Below are 14497 nucleotides of genomic sequence, written 5' to 3' on the forward strand. Positions count from 1 at the left end.
CATGGGTAGGCAACACTGTGAATACTGCAGTTCGTATAAATCAGCGTCGTGAAGCAGCAAGCTGGCTGTGGTTGCACGGTGTATTTATAATCTTCTACTTATTTAGAAGCTTTTCTTGGAAGAGTTCTATGTTCGCTGTAATGTATTATCTTATCGTGACACCGCTCTCTGCCACCGTGACAGGTGACGGCACACCTCAGGTACATCAATCATGTAATATAAACACTTGCACCTAGTTCTGGGGCCGGCTAGGTGACGCTGCTGTGCCCTACGTATATAATTGGAAGATGATAAATCTTTCAAATCTCCAAGCACATAACACAGTAATTATATTATCCTTAAGAAGCATATTCACTCGCACTTAAATAAAAGGTTCCTACTGTGCCGTACGCATATAAACTGAAGATGATAAATCTTTCAAATCTCCAAGCACATAACACAGTAATTATATCATCCTTAAGAAGCATATTCACTCGCACTGAAATAAAAGGTTCCTACTGAACATAAATTCTATTATTGCAGTTGGATCACATCAAGAAAAATGCATGTTTTGACAAATTATTCTTTAAGGCGGAGGTATCTAATCTTCAGATTTAGACTCCTGCAGCAGATTCCATGTTCCATCTTCTACGCATTGCTCAATAAAGTTCCAAAGCCACTTACTAAAAAATTTGGATGTTGTTCACAAAGGACGAGCAAAGCAAAGGGTTTGTGAAAATTGACAAGTTACAAATGTGAAATACACGAATACACTAAATTGTACCATATTAGCAAGGGTGTATAACGAGTAAGACGTCACAACAACAAGAACAACAACAACAACAACAATAATAATAATAATAATAATAATAATAATGATATAAGTAATATCGATCACCATGTGTTAAATCCCACATGAGATACTAGTTCCAAGAGATAACCCACACAGGCCCCTGTAGATAACCCCTTCCTTCGCTATCTCTACCTTCCCACGTAATATGGGGGTCATTTCAAGCGGTGAGAAGCTAAGTGCAATACTTGTATTTTAGCGTCCTGCCATCGTAAGAAGATGAAGGTCTACTATTTTCTCATCGTACTGCTGTTTTATTGCGCTGCTCAAGGTATGTATGGCTTACATATATTTAGTGATCCCAGGCATCTGTGTTGTGTGTATCATTCGATATTGGTATGTGTTGGTTATTAGAAAAAATCACCCAACTTTGAAGTTTGATTTATTAAAGATAGAACAGGGAGCAATACGGTGCAAAAATATTATTTATTATTGATTCTCAATGGGTTGTGCTTTAATTCGATTATATGGGCATACTTGTACTTCGTGGCATCAAAATGTATTTTTTTATATTTTTGTCCGCTTATTTGTGTAAATGCAGTCATATATCAAGCATACTACTAGTATATGTTGCCTTAAATATTTAATATTCATATTATTTTGCATACGTAAAGTATGTTACTGTCGCAATAAACAAATGGTATTGTACATGTAAGAGGTAATCCATTGAATATAAGTTGTGGTATTTGTTAAAGATTACATGAATAAAGATTTTGCCTGAAAGGCAAGGCAGCCAAATAATTGGTGTCAAAGTACAGTGGAGTCTGTTGTTGGTGGCCAAAGTGATATACATACAACGTTATCACAGATCACGAATGGGAATGTGATTGTACATATATAGGCACAGGCAAGATGGTAATGTAATTCGGTCGAGAAAAAAGGACATTTGAAGTGTGAGAAAGAAAAAGGCACTGGATGCAGTGTCCAAAATGAACAAATAAATAAACAAGTAATATCGGTGCCAATTTATCTTAAAGGTACATACGAACCGAGCATCGGTGGAGTGTGGATTCCCAGTAATACATGTAAACCACTTCCACTAGATTCTTATATGGCTCAAATAAATTCGACGTGCCAAGGGATAAACTGAATAGATCACTCGATCAGCCATAAAAGACCTTTAGACTGCTCCTTTCTTTAAATTTATGGTTGTAAATTTAACCTACTTCCGTGACCTACTTTCCTGTCCCATTGACATACAGCTTAGAATGCCAGCAGAAAAATCTGTTCAAACATCATTTTGGGGTAAAATTAAACAATGCCTTTTGGTAATTCTCTTAGTTATACTACTTGAAACTGTATACTGGCATTTGGTTGGTCTTTGTGACAAAAAATTGACTTTGTATGCATCTTTAATAAATTATTGCACCATTTCAGCCAAAGGGAACAGCCCGCCTGTGTTCACAGCGCCACCTATACTTGTGATTAAGGAGGATCGTCCGAAAGGTAATGCAAACCGATAACTCAATTTCCCGCTATATTTTTATGATACTAGTACTTTTCGGGAAACACGTTTACCATATATATCGAATCTCAGGTTCCATCGTATTTTAATAAAACTGTCCGTTTTGCCTCTTGTCCCAAGAACAGCGTGTTTCAAGCACTCTTTTCTTATGGCATAACCATGTAAAAGAGTGGCAAATCAAAACCAATGATTCCTTTCTTGTGCAGGGTCTGTTGTTGGAACACTCAGGGCTACCGACTCTGACGGAGACAGCCTTACTTTCAGTGTTTCAGCAAGTGGATCTTCATTCAACCTCGTCCAGGTCTCTAACACCCGCGGCAGCGCTGAGTCTAACATTACACTAAAGTCGCAACTTAATTATGAGGTAAGTGCCCAGAAAACTGAAATAAAGTTAAAAGGCCTTTTGTTACCCGTGCTTTTTAATTAAATCCCAACACAATATACTGTAGTATTATGAGCGAAGTGTTTTCTGTGCAGCTTTTTAAAACGTACTTCAATATTGTAAAAATATAAGTCATTTTATTTGAAAAATAAAATTTGCATCAATTTCTGAAATATCACTAGATTATGTTATCCAAGCGCAACTGCAATAATTGAAAATATTTGAATTACACAATAAAATGATCATACGACTAAAATAACACACAGATATTACCTGTATCTGCCTTTCATCGGAAACAGATTTAAATGACTCATTGATATTTTCCTTAGCACATCCACAGTATCTATTTTATTTAATTTTCAACATGAACTTGGATGTACAATGTATATGTAGTACCAACATACAGTATCTGCCAATAACAATAACTGCCAATAACTTTCACAATATATTGATACATTTCAGACAGTCTCACAGTTTGATGTTGGGTTCACTGTATTTGATGGCGTTAACGTGGTCAGTGGTATACGTTGATGGTTGTAACGACCTTTGTTTTTTTCACAATGTATTTTGTTGTAAATAAAAAAACAGCTATGTTGACGATCATTAAACAACTTTGCAGCGATCAGTGTATAAACACATTGTGTATATTTGACTGATTTCTGAAAGAAGATCACCAGTTTTAGATTTACATCACCATTCATAATTTCCTTTTACTGATCCGGAGAATCAGGCGATCTGCCGTTTATTAAACAATACATTTAATTTTTAAACCCGTTTTATTGACAAAATTAGCTTTCATCCACATTCACAAAGCCAGTATCCACTTGTCAAGTATGTTTCGTTGTTGAATATTATGTTATCTTGTTGCAGCTAACCAGAACTGTCACTGTATATATCGTCAACGTAAACGACAACGCACCTCTCTTCAACAAGGCTCGTTACATTGCAGATGTTCTGGAAGTAAGCATGGAATTAAAATATCTGTGGACTATACATATTATCACATACTATATTATAGAAAATTATATGAATCAGCTAGTATAAGGAAGAGAAAAACAATACAGTACATCTGTAGCTATATAAACAGCCATCTGTCATAATTATGGTGCCATTTATGAAAAGGATGGTCGTTTGATTTTAGAGTACCCCAACTATCCAAAGCGTTTTAAAACGATAATGTTATAACATAGCGATACTTTTTGTCGTAATGATATTCGTAGGTTTGAATTGATATGTCAGAGCTCTACATCCTGTTTTAGAGCACTCCAGTGGGGACCCAAATCCTCACAGTGGAAGCGACGGACCCAGATTATGGCCCACCAACATACTATTTCTACTCAAAGGTAAAACACTGTTCCAACATTTTTGTCTTTTATCTTTTACCACACCGGTCAACTGTGAACACAGCTAGGAAAACCTCTACTCCACCTCTTCTCTCGGGACATTCGACATTATCCAAGAGTGAGGAGTTTCGCAGGAGGGATTATTGCATACTTGTCGATAGAAATCGAATAAACCGTTTGCAAAGCTACATGTATTAGTATTTCAACATCATCCTGTAATAAGTGTCTCTTTAATTTTATTTATACTTAAACTTTATTATTGATCTACTTTTTCCCATGCAAGTTCGATGTTACTTTCTAATAATAGGCTGGGCCATTAGTGCCTTCAGCCTGAGGTTTGCTGAAGAAGGTTGGGTTTAAACCTTTTGTCCTCTAGTAAATTTACCTCCCAAAAGCTGGTTTTGTGTGCATATTTCTTCTTTACCCGTTTCAGGATTCAGATTCCATCTCGCAGAACGTCGGCAACTTTAGGATTGATCAAACAACAGGGAATATCACACTTATAGCTCCGTTGGATTTTGAAAAGGATGCACAACACAGTTTGATGGTTATGGCAAGGGTAAATATTCAATATACTCTGTGTTGAAGGTCAGTTTTCTGGGGCGTTTATTTATCATTAAAGAAATAATGTTTAAAATATTTAAAGTCGCATAAGCGGGTAGGGGAGAGGGGAGCAAAACAAAATTGTGAATCTTACTCCGACTTTGAAACCTGGCTAGGTTCCTTCATGGAGGTTGGAAAACATCATTAGTATTCGAGGTCTCTCCGATAGCTTGCAAAGATTTCTACAAACAGGAATCGTTCAAAACTTAAATTAAATTCGCATGTTATTATTGCGAGCATTAAATGATTGATAAATGTTAAGTTGTCATTGATCGTTAAGGAAAGGGATAATCGAAATCAAATTTGCTCACTTGTCTATTTCTTATCCTTAAACAATGTGTGTCAACGTTCTTCACAGGACCAATACGGATGGAACAGCACAGCAACGGTCTTTGTAAGAGTAGGGGACGTGCCAGAGGAACCGCTCACTACATCACCTCAAGGTGAGACAAGGGGAATACGGTATAAAAGACCCTTGTCATTATTTTGAAATATAAGGAATTATAAAACATTTTACTATATTTTCACTCTCTTGCCAGCGCAGATAGAAGGGTAGAAAATGGACCAAATATGTGCCGAAAAATGTTTGTTTAGTATTCTGCTAATTAGTCCGTGTTGATTTTATCTGTGCAGCCAGCGCCTGAACCAGTTTCATATTTTATTTATTTATTTATTTATTTATTTATTTTGCATATTATTCCTCCATTTGCAAATGCATTTGTATAAGAATCTAGCTGATTCACATTTACCGTGTGCATTCCACCCGGAAGATTTATGTCACAATAGGTGGGCATCTTCATTTCAGAGGGTATATTCAAAGCTTTTCGTGCTGCACTTACAATATATACAATGACAATGACGTCATACACAGTGACGCAGTACAATTTATGACTTTAGATTGCTACGATGTGTTCAAGGCGGGTAACGCCACTCCTGGTGTATATACCGTGTATCCTAGCTCTGACGTCACAAAGTCAAAACCCCCAGCACCATTGATGGTTTACTGTGAGGACGGGTGGACTTATCTTCAGCGGAGATCGGGCTACAGAAACCATTACCCTGTCAACTTCGATAGAGGTAGGGATTATAAACCAATCAGTTAAGTTTCGACTGTGTCGAATTTTTTTTCTGTATTCATTGAACATGGTGACTTCCAAAGTGCAATGCTAGTGTGGCACTAAACTTGGAATAATTTGGTCAATACAAGACACGTTAGGATTTCTTTGCAATAACATACTTTACAGAAAAGTAAAACTGGCATTGGTTGGACATTACGGAACAGAGTAAAAGTATCATTATTATAATACCATTTCATGGCTAAATGCATGCAAAAACACTCTACCTGTGAGAATCAGTGCATATTTGGAGTCACTGACTTATATTGTGATACCTTCATCTGTCAAAGATCTATAAGCATTCTTTTCGACATTGTTTTGAAAGTGTGGATCAAAGAAACTTGATATTATTCTTGTACATTGCAATAATGGTTACCATTCGTTTAAGTAAATTTGTTTCTCGAATCTATAAATTTGTTAATTCATTTATTCAATCCAGATTGGAATGACTATAAAGATGGCTTTGGGGATCTTCATGGTAATTTCTGGCTTGGAAATGAGAACATTCACTCTCTGACGAAGAACAAAGCATACAAACTGATGGTTCAGGTTGAAACTTTGTAAGTGTCATTGTATTGTTTCGGGGTACTAACGTTGGTGAATCAGGTAATATTAGTAAGGTTTGTTCTATTATATCATTTATACTAGTTTCGTCTGTTTTATCTATAGATATTGGTAATCTAATAAGCTAATGTCATTCTTTAAAACAACATCTTACAGTTACAGGAAAAATTATACACTTCTAACTTGTAATACCTTTTGTTGTTAGGAATGACAAAAAGAACTATGTCGCAAAGTACGAAGCATTTAACATCGATGACGAAGCCAATCTTTATACTCTACATGTCTCCGGGTACTCGGGCAACGCAGGGGATGGATTCGGAACTCACAACGGCCTTCCTTTCAGCACCAAGGATAAAGACAACGACAAAAGTTTCGGCTTTTGTGGCGACATCTATGGTGGATGGTGGTATCACGACTGTCGTCTGGCGGATCTAAACGGTTGGATGGAATGGTTCACCGGAAACAAATGGCTTTTCTTGGATCGCACCGTTATGAAAATTAAACCTGCTTTTGTAAATTAGATGCTTTGGTGAAAACGCGTTGATTTTGACGATAAATAAAGGAGAATGTATTAACGTTGCTAAATTTCAAAATATAGCATGGTTTCTTTTTTATTCATAATACAATCCATTGCACGGCCATCGACACATAGAGGTAGTTTGGGCACTAATGAAGAGTTTCCATGTATTGATGTATGTCACATGTAATACGTACTGGTACGTCGTATAAAGCAGCGTCGCGAAGCAGCAAGCTGGAGGTGGTAACACGGGATATGTGTAGCCTTCTACCTTTTCCTCGGAAGAGGTCTATGTGTGCTGCAATGTATTATCTTATCGTGACACCCTTCTTGGCCACCGTAACAGGTGACGGCATACCTCAGGCGTCTCATTCATGTTAAATAAACACTTGCACCTATACCCAGGGCCGGCTAGGTGACGCTGCTGTGTCGCACGTACATAAATGGAAGATGATTCTTGAAGTCTCAACACGAATGACACAGTAGTCATATTACACTTAGGAAGCGTATTCAGTAGCACTAAAATAAATGATTACAACTGAACGTAAAGTCTATTGTTTCAGTTGGATCACATAATATTCCTTGACAAATTCCTGTTTCAGGAGAATGCTTAGACCGCAGCAGATACCATGTTCTATCTTTTACACATTGCTCAATAAAATGATTCTATATTTAGAGAATAATGAGCATACTGTAGTTTTCATTCAAAGGTAATTGCTTACCAAGAGTACTTAGTCAGATGTTAGATGTAGCCAAAGGCTATGTTTCATCAGTACTTACCTGGAGAACATGTCATTCTCTATATGCACAATGTGTAGGCCTATATAGTGAATCATTCAGACACTGGACTTCACCCTGATAGGAGGTGTGCAGGACTTTTTATACCTGAGGTGACTTTCATTTATTTACATATATCAGTATTTCATAATCTAGTTCTTTATTGTGTATTTCATATTTTTCCATTTATTATATTACTGAGTTTACTAATAGTTTGTTTGTATGCATTTCAGCCTTCATTGTTTCCAGTTAATAAAGATTGGAAATCAAATAGTGTCCATCTTATCTATGAAGGCTCAGGTATGATCATAGTCTACCGGTAAACAGTCCATCCTACAGGCCAGCATGCCAGTTGTAAAGTGCCCATTCCCAGACTGCACCTATGAGACAGAAGATGTGGCAGATACCATTGTCAACACACTATTGACAATACATGCACAAAGCCATAATGCCACTTCCTCTCAGTCATCTACAAAGGTCAAAACTGACAAGATTCGTCGCCCCACAATATCTACAGCGGGTACTAGTGAAGATTGGACTTACTTTCTGACTAGATGGAAAGAATATACCATAGCAACCAAAATTACTGGCCAAGATCGTGTAATACAATTACTGACAGAGAATGACATGATAGTGAATCATTTAGACACTGGACTTCACCCTGATAGGAGGTGTGCAGGACTTTTTATACCTGAGGTGACTTTCATTTATTTACATATATCAGTATTTCATAATCTAGTTCTTTATTGTGTATTTCATATTTTTCCATTTATTATATTACTGAGTTTACTAATAGTTTGTTTGTATGCATTTCAGCCTTCATTGTTTCCAGTTAATAAAGATTGGAAATCAAATAGTGTCCATCTTATCTAATATTCACATACTAGCAAATTTGGATTTTGTACTTAGCTTCTCGCCGCTTAAAAGGTCGGGCAAAGCAAAGGATTAGTGAAAAATGTCAAGATGCAAATGTGAAATACACGAATACCCTAAATTTTACCATATTGGCAAGAGTATTTAATGAGTAAGAAATCACAACAACAACAATAACAACATCAACAAAAACAACAACAATAATAATAATTTAAGTAATGTCGATACCCATGTGTTAAACCCCATATAAATAGTTCCAAGAGATAACCCACATCAGCCCCTGTAGATAACCCCTTCCTTCGCTATCTCGACCTTCTCACGTTATATGGGGGTCATTTTAAGCGGTGAGAAGCTAAGTACTTGTGTTTTAGCGTCCTGCCATCGTAAGAAGATGAACGTCCAATATTTTCTCATCGCATTGCTGTTTTATTGCTCTGCTCAAGGTATGTATGGCTTACAGATATTTAGTAATTGCAGGCATATGTAATGTGTGTATCATTTGATATGGATATGTGTTGGTTATTAGAAAAAAACACCCAACTTTGAAGTTTGATTTATTAAAGATAGAACAGGGAGCGATACGTTGGAAAAATTCTTACTTATTATCGATCCTCAATGGGTTGTGCTTTAATTCGATTGTATGGGCATACATGAACATCTTGGCATGAAAATATATTTTTAATATCTCTGTCCGCTAATTTGTGTATACTCAATCATATATCAAGCATACTACGAGTATATGTTGCCATAGATATTTGATATTCATATTAATTTACATAATGTGTACATTTGTTAAGTATGTTCGTGTCGCAATGAATAAATGGAATTGTACATGCATCAGGGAACTCATTGAATTAAGTTGTGGCATTTGTTCAAAATTACATAAATAAAGATTTCATCTTTTAAGATGCAAATTAATTTTTTTTAAATGCAAAGCGACCAAATACATTTATTTGGTGTCAAAGTACAGTGGATTTTGGTGTTGATAACCAATATGACATACATACAGGCGGTTCAAAATCCAATTTTCTGCAAAGCAACACTATCCCAGACCACACATGGGAATGTGATTGTACATATATATAGGCACAGACAAGTTGGTTTTATTGACCTATTTCAGCCAATGGGAACAGCCCGCCTCAGTTCACAGCGCCACCTATACTTGTGATTAAGGAGGATCGGCCGATAGGTAATGCAAACCGAAAATTCAAGTATCCATTTTGAAAACAGCTATAAAATTATGACACTTTTTGGGAAAACATGTTTTATGTATATCATATCCCAGATGTTTGAAGGCACAGGTCCCATCGTAATAACTGTAAGTTTTACTTCTTGTCCAAAGAGCAGCGTAATTTATGCACTCTTTTCTTATGACATAACCATGTAAGAACAATGGCAAATCAAAACCAATGTTTTCTTTCTTGTACAGGGTCTGTTGTTGGAACACTCAGGGCTACCGACTCAGACAGAGACAGCCTTACTTTCAGTGTTTCAGCCAGTGGATCTTCATTCGACCTCGTCCAGGTCTCTAACAATCCCGGCAGCGCTGAGTCAAACATTACACTAAAGTCGCAACTTAATTATGAGGTGTGTGCACAGAAATTGAAATAAAGTTAAAAGGCCTATGATTACCCGTGCTTTTTGACTAGATTCGATCACAATATACAGTAGTATTATGAGCGAAGTATTTTCTGTTCAGCTTTTAAAAACGTACTTCAATGTTTTAAAAATGTAAGTCATTTTATTCTTTAAATAAAATTTACATCAATTTCTAAAACATCACTAGATTATATTATCCAGGCTCAACTGCAATGATTGGAAATATTCGAATTACACAATAAAATGACCATGCGATTAAAATAACACACAGTTATTACCGATATCTGCCTTTCATCGGAAACAGATTTAAATGACTCGTTGATATTTCTTTTAGCACATCCACAGTTTCTATTTTATTTGATTTTCAACATGAACTTGGATGTATATGTAGTACCAACAGATCTGCCTATTAGATTTTAAGTTTCATAATATATTAATACATTTCAGACAGCCTCACAGTTTGATGTTGGGTTCACTGTATCTGATGGCGTTAACCGGGTCAGTGGTATACGATAATAATTGTAACGAACTTTGTTCTTCACAATGTATTTTGTTTTAAATAATAAAAAAAAGTTGTGATGACGATCATTAAACACATTTGCAGTGATCAGTGAATAAAAACCTGGGGTATAGTTAACTGATTTAATTTCTGAAAGTAGATCACCACTTTGAAATATTCATCACCTTTCAAAATTCTTCTTTTACGATCCGGACAAACGACTGGCGATCGTGCTGTTTATTAAACAATACTTTTCATTTTAAGCCATTTGACGACACTAGCCTTCATCCACATTCACAAAGCCAGAATCCACTTGCCAAGTATGTTTCGTTGTTGAATATTATGTTTTCTTATTGCAGCTATTCAGAACTGTCACTGTATATGTCGTCAACGTAAATGACAACGTACCTCTCTTCAACAAGCTTCGTTACATTGCAGATGTTCTGGAAGTAAGCATGATATTTAAATAGCTGTGCATCATCCATATTATCACATGCTATAGAAAAATCATATGAGTCAGCTAGTATAAGAAGATAAAACAGTGCAGTGTATTTGTAGTTATATAGAAAGCCATCTGTCTTAATTATCGTGCCATTTATGAAAAGGATGATCGTATGAGTATCGCAACTACCCAAAGCGTTTTAATAAGATAATGTTGAAACATAGCGATACCTTTTTTCGTAATAATATTTGTATGTTTGAATTGATATGTCTGAGCTTTGCATTCTGTTTTAGAGCACTCCAGTGGGGACCAAAATCCTCACAGTGGAAGCGACGGACCCAGATTATGGCCCACCAACATACTTTTTCTACTCAAAGGTATGAAAACCGCTTCAACTTCCCCTGTCGTTTATTTATAAGTGCATAGGTTAACTGTTAACATAACTCAGAACTTTTACCCAACGCATGAAAAAGAGGTCTTGGAAAGAAGGAACCATTGTATGCATGTCCGCAAAAGTCGAATGAACCATTAATTTACTTAAGTATTTGCTTTTCCGCGCCATCTAATATGACGACGAAAAAATGAGTGTCTTTTATTTTACTGATATTTTGGATTTATAATTGATCTTCACATTACTGCAGGGTCGAAGTTACTTTTTTGTGACAGGTTGGGCAACGGTTTGAGTTAAAACTGTTTGTTCCAAAGGTTTTTTTTTTTTTGTGTGTGTATATTTCTCCTTTACCCGCCGTTTCAGGATTCAGATTCCATCTCACAGGACGTTAGTCACTTTAGAATGAATCAAACAACAGGGGATATCACACTTATAGCTCCGTTGGATTTTGAAAAGGATGCACAACACATTTTGATGGTTATGGCAAGGGTAATTATTTAATATTAGTATTTTGTATTAAAGAGTAGACATCTGAGGTACCTGTTTTTATCAAGGTAAATAGTTTTTGTTTAGCTGACCAAGGACCAATTAGTAATATTTTTAAATCTACGTAAGCTGGTTGGGGTGGGGGGGGGGGGTCAAAGGAAAATTGTGAATCTTACTCCGGCCTTGAATCCCGGCTAGGTTCTTTCATTGACGTATGAGTATATCATTGGTATTTGAGGTCTCCTAAAGAGATTGCAAACACTTGAAGAAACAGAGATTATTCATATTTCGTTCTGAAAAACGCATGTAATTGTCAGCATTAATTATGATGGATAAAATAAGTAAAATCAGGTCATTGGTGGTTAAACAAAGAGGTAGAGTCAAAAGCAAATTTGTCCACTTGTCTATTTCTTATCATTAACCAATGTGTTTCAACGTTCTTTACAGGACCAATACGGCTGGAACGGCACATCAACGGTCTATGTAAGAGTTGGGGACGTGCCAGAGGAACCGCTTACTACATCACCTCAAGGTGAGACAAGGGAAATACGGTATAAAAGACCCATGTCATTATCTAAGGGAGTTAGATCGATCTAAATCTTTGGGAATGCACCCTTAGATTCTAGTCAATTCACATTTACTGTATACATTCCACGTGGAAGATCTATGCCACACTACATGTAGGTAGGCTCTTTAATTTGAGAATATACAAAGTGTCGATTCAAAGCATTTTGAGCTGCACCTGCAATATACAATGACCTTGACGTCATTCAACACAGTGACGTAGTACGATTTATGACTTCAGATTGCTATGATGTGTTCAAGACGGAAAATACCACACCTGGTGTATATACTGTGTATCCTATCTCTGACGTCACAAAGTCAAAAGCCCCAGCACCACTGATGGTAACTAATCATAAAAGTTTTACCTCTGAGGCGCTGTGTCCAAATTTATTTTGCTTTAAACACTGGACATGGTGAATTTAAGCTAACATGTACTTTGAATAATTTGATCAATGCAAGGCACATTAGGATTTTTTGTAATTTTGTAATTTACAGACAATTAAAATTTGCACAAGCAGGGCATGCAAAAAAGATTAAAAGTATAATTATTATATATCCATTTCAGGGTGAAATGTATGCAAAGATATTCTACATGTGGGAATCAATGAATATTTACAGTCATACGTGTATTATATGGTGATGTCTACATCTGTCAAAGATCTCTGGCCATTCTTTTCGTCAATTTTTGAAAGTGTGGAGAAAAGAAAATTGGTTTTATTCTCGTAAATTGCAATAACAAATCTTATTCGTTTAAGTTAATTTGCTTATTTATTCATTTATTCACCCCAGATTGGAATGACTATAAAGATGGCTTTGGCGATCTTCGCGGTAATTTCTGGCTTGGAAATGAGAACATCCACTCTCTGACGAAGAACAAAGCATACAAACTAATGCTTCAGGTTGAAACTTTGTAAGTGTTATTGTATAGTTTGGGGGTATTACTTTGGTAGTATATTTAGTAACTTGTGTTCTATAACAGCCCTTTCTATCATTTATATTAGGTCCTTTCTGTTTTATCAGTAGATGCTGGTAAGCTAATAATAGTGCCATTCTTTAAAACAATCTTACAGTAACAGGACAAATTATGCATTTCTAACTTGTAATACCTTTTTTGTTGTTAGGAATGACAAGAAGAATTATGTCGCAGGGTACGAAGCATTCAATATCGATGACGAAGCCAGTCTTTATACTCTACATGTCTCCGGGTACTCAGGCAACGCAGGGGATGGATTCGGAACTCACAACGGCCTTCCTTTCAGCACCAAGGATAAAGACAACGACAAAAGTTTCGGCTTTTGTGGCGACATCTATGGTGGATGGTGGTATCACGACTGTCGTCTGGCGGATCTGAACGGTTGGATGGAATGGTTCACCGGGAACAAATGGCTTTTCTTGGATCGCACTGCGATGAAAATTAAACCTGCTTCTGTAAATTAGATGCTTTGATGTAAATGCGTTGATTTTGACGGTAAATAAAGGAGAATGTATTAACGTTGCTAAATTTCAAAATATAGCATTGTTTCTTTTTTATCCATAATACAATCCACTGCACGGCCATCGATACATTGAAGAGTTCCCATGTATTGATGTGTGTCACATGTAATACGTACCTGTACGTCGTATAAAGCAGCGTCGCGAAGCAGCAAGCTGGAGGTGGTAACACGGGATATGTGTAGCCTTCTACCTTTTTCTCGGAAGAGGTCTATGTGTGCTGCAATGTATTATCTTATCGTGACACCCTTCTCGGCCGCCGTAACAGGTGACGGCATACCTCAGGCATATCTCAACACGCATGACACAGTAGTCATATTACACTTAGGAAGCGTATTCAGTAGCACTAAAATAAAAGATTCCAACTGAACGTAAAGTCTATTGTTTCAGTTGGATCACATAAAATTCCTTGACAAATTCCTCTTTCAGGAGAATGCTTAGACTGCAGCAGATACCATGTTCTATCTTTTACACATTGCTCAATAAAATGATTCTATATTCATATACTAGCAAATTTGGATTTTGTTCTCAAAAGACGGATAAAGCAAAGGATTTGT

General features: G+C 36.4%; 2 protein-coding genes across 3 annotated transcripts; both read left to right on the forward strand.

The window, feature by feature from the left end:
• The first annotated feature begins 939 nt into the window (after positions 1–939).
• On the forward strand, positions 940–13711 carry LOC106170735 (cadherin-related family member 1-like). Of its 2 annotated transcripts, none has more exons than XM_087018283.1 (11): positions 940–1100; positions 9589–9657; positions 9898–10055; positions 10515–10565; positions 10926–11015; positions 11302–11385; positions 11763–11888; positions 12333–12417; positions 12691–12791; positions 13239–13359; positions 13571–13711. In XM_087018283.1, the coding sequence occupies exons 1-10, from the start codon at positions 1049–1051 to the stop codon at positions 13314–13316; spliced, it is 894 nt and encodes a 297-aa protein (XP_086874409.1). In that variant the 5' UTR covers positions 940–1048; the 3' UTR covers positions 13317–13359; positions 13571–13711. The 2 variants fall into 2 exon arrangements, with proteins under 2 accessions (XP_086874409.1, XP_086874408.1); XM_087018282.1 differs by lacking the exon at positions 940–1100 and adding an exon at positions 8564–8911.
• LOC106173444 (uncharacterized) lies at positions 1272–8465 on the forward strand. The gene is made up of 11 exons (XM_087018500.1): positions 1272–1275; positions 2207–2275; positions 2501–2658; positions 3139–3189; positions 3469–3636; positions 3936–4019; positions 4453–4578; positions 4981–5065; positions 5520–5699; positions 6177–6297; positions 6507–8465. Exons 1-11 carry the CDS (start codon positions 1272–1274, stop codon positions 6820–6822), a joined length of 1362 nt encoding a protein of 453 aa, XP_086874626.1. The 3' UTR covers positions 6823–8465.
• Positions 13712–14497: the final 786 nt, after the last annotated feature.

This window comes from Lingula anatina, chromosome 7 (genome assembly GCF_051362555.1).
Source record: "Lingula anatina isolate TDL-2025a chromosome 7, LinAna3.0, whole genome shotgun sequence".
Taxonomy (NCBI): domain Eukaryota; kingdom Metazoa; phylum Brachiopoda; class Lingulata; order Lingulida; family Lingulidae; genus Lingula; species Lingula anatina.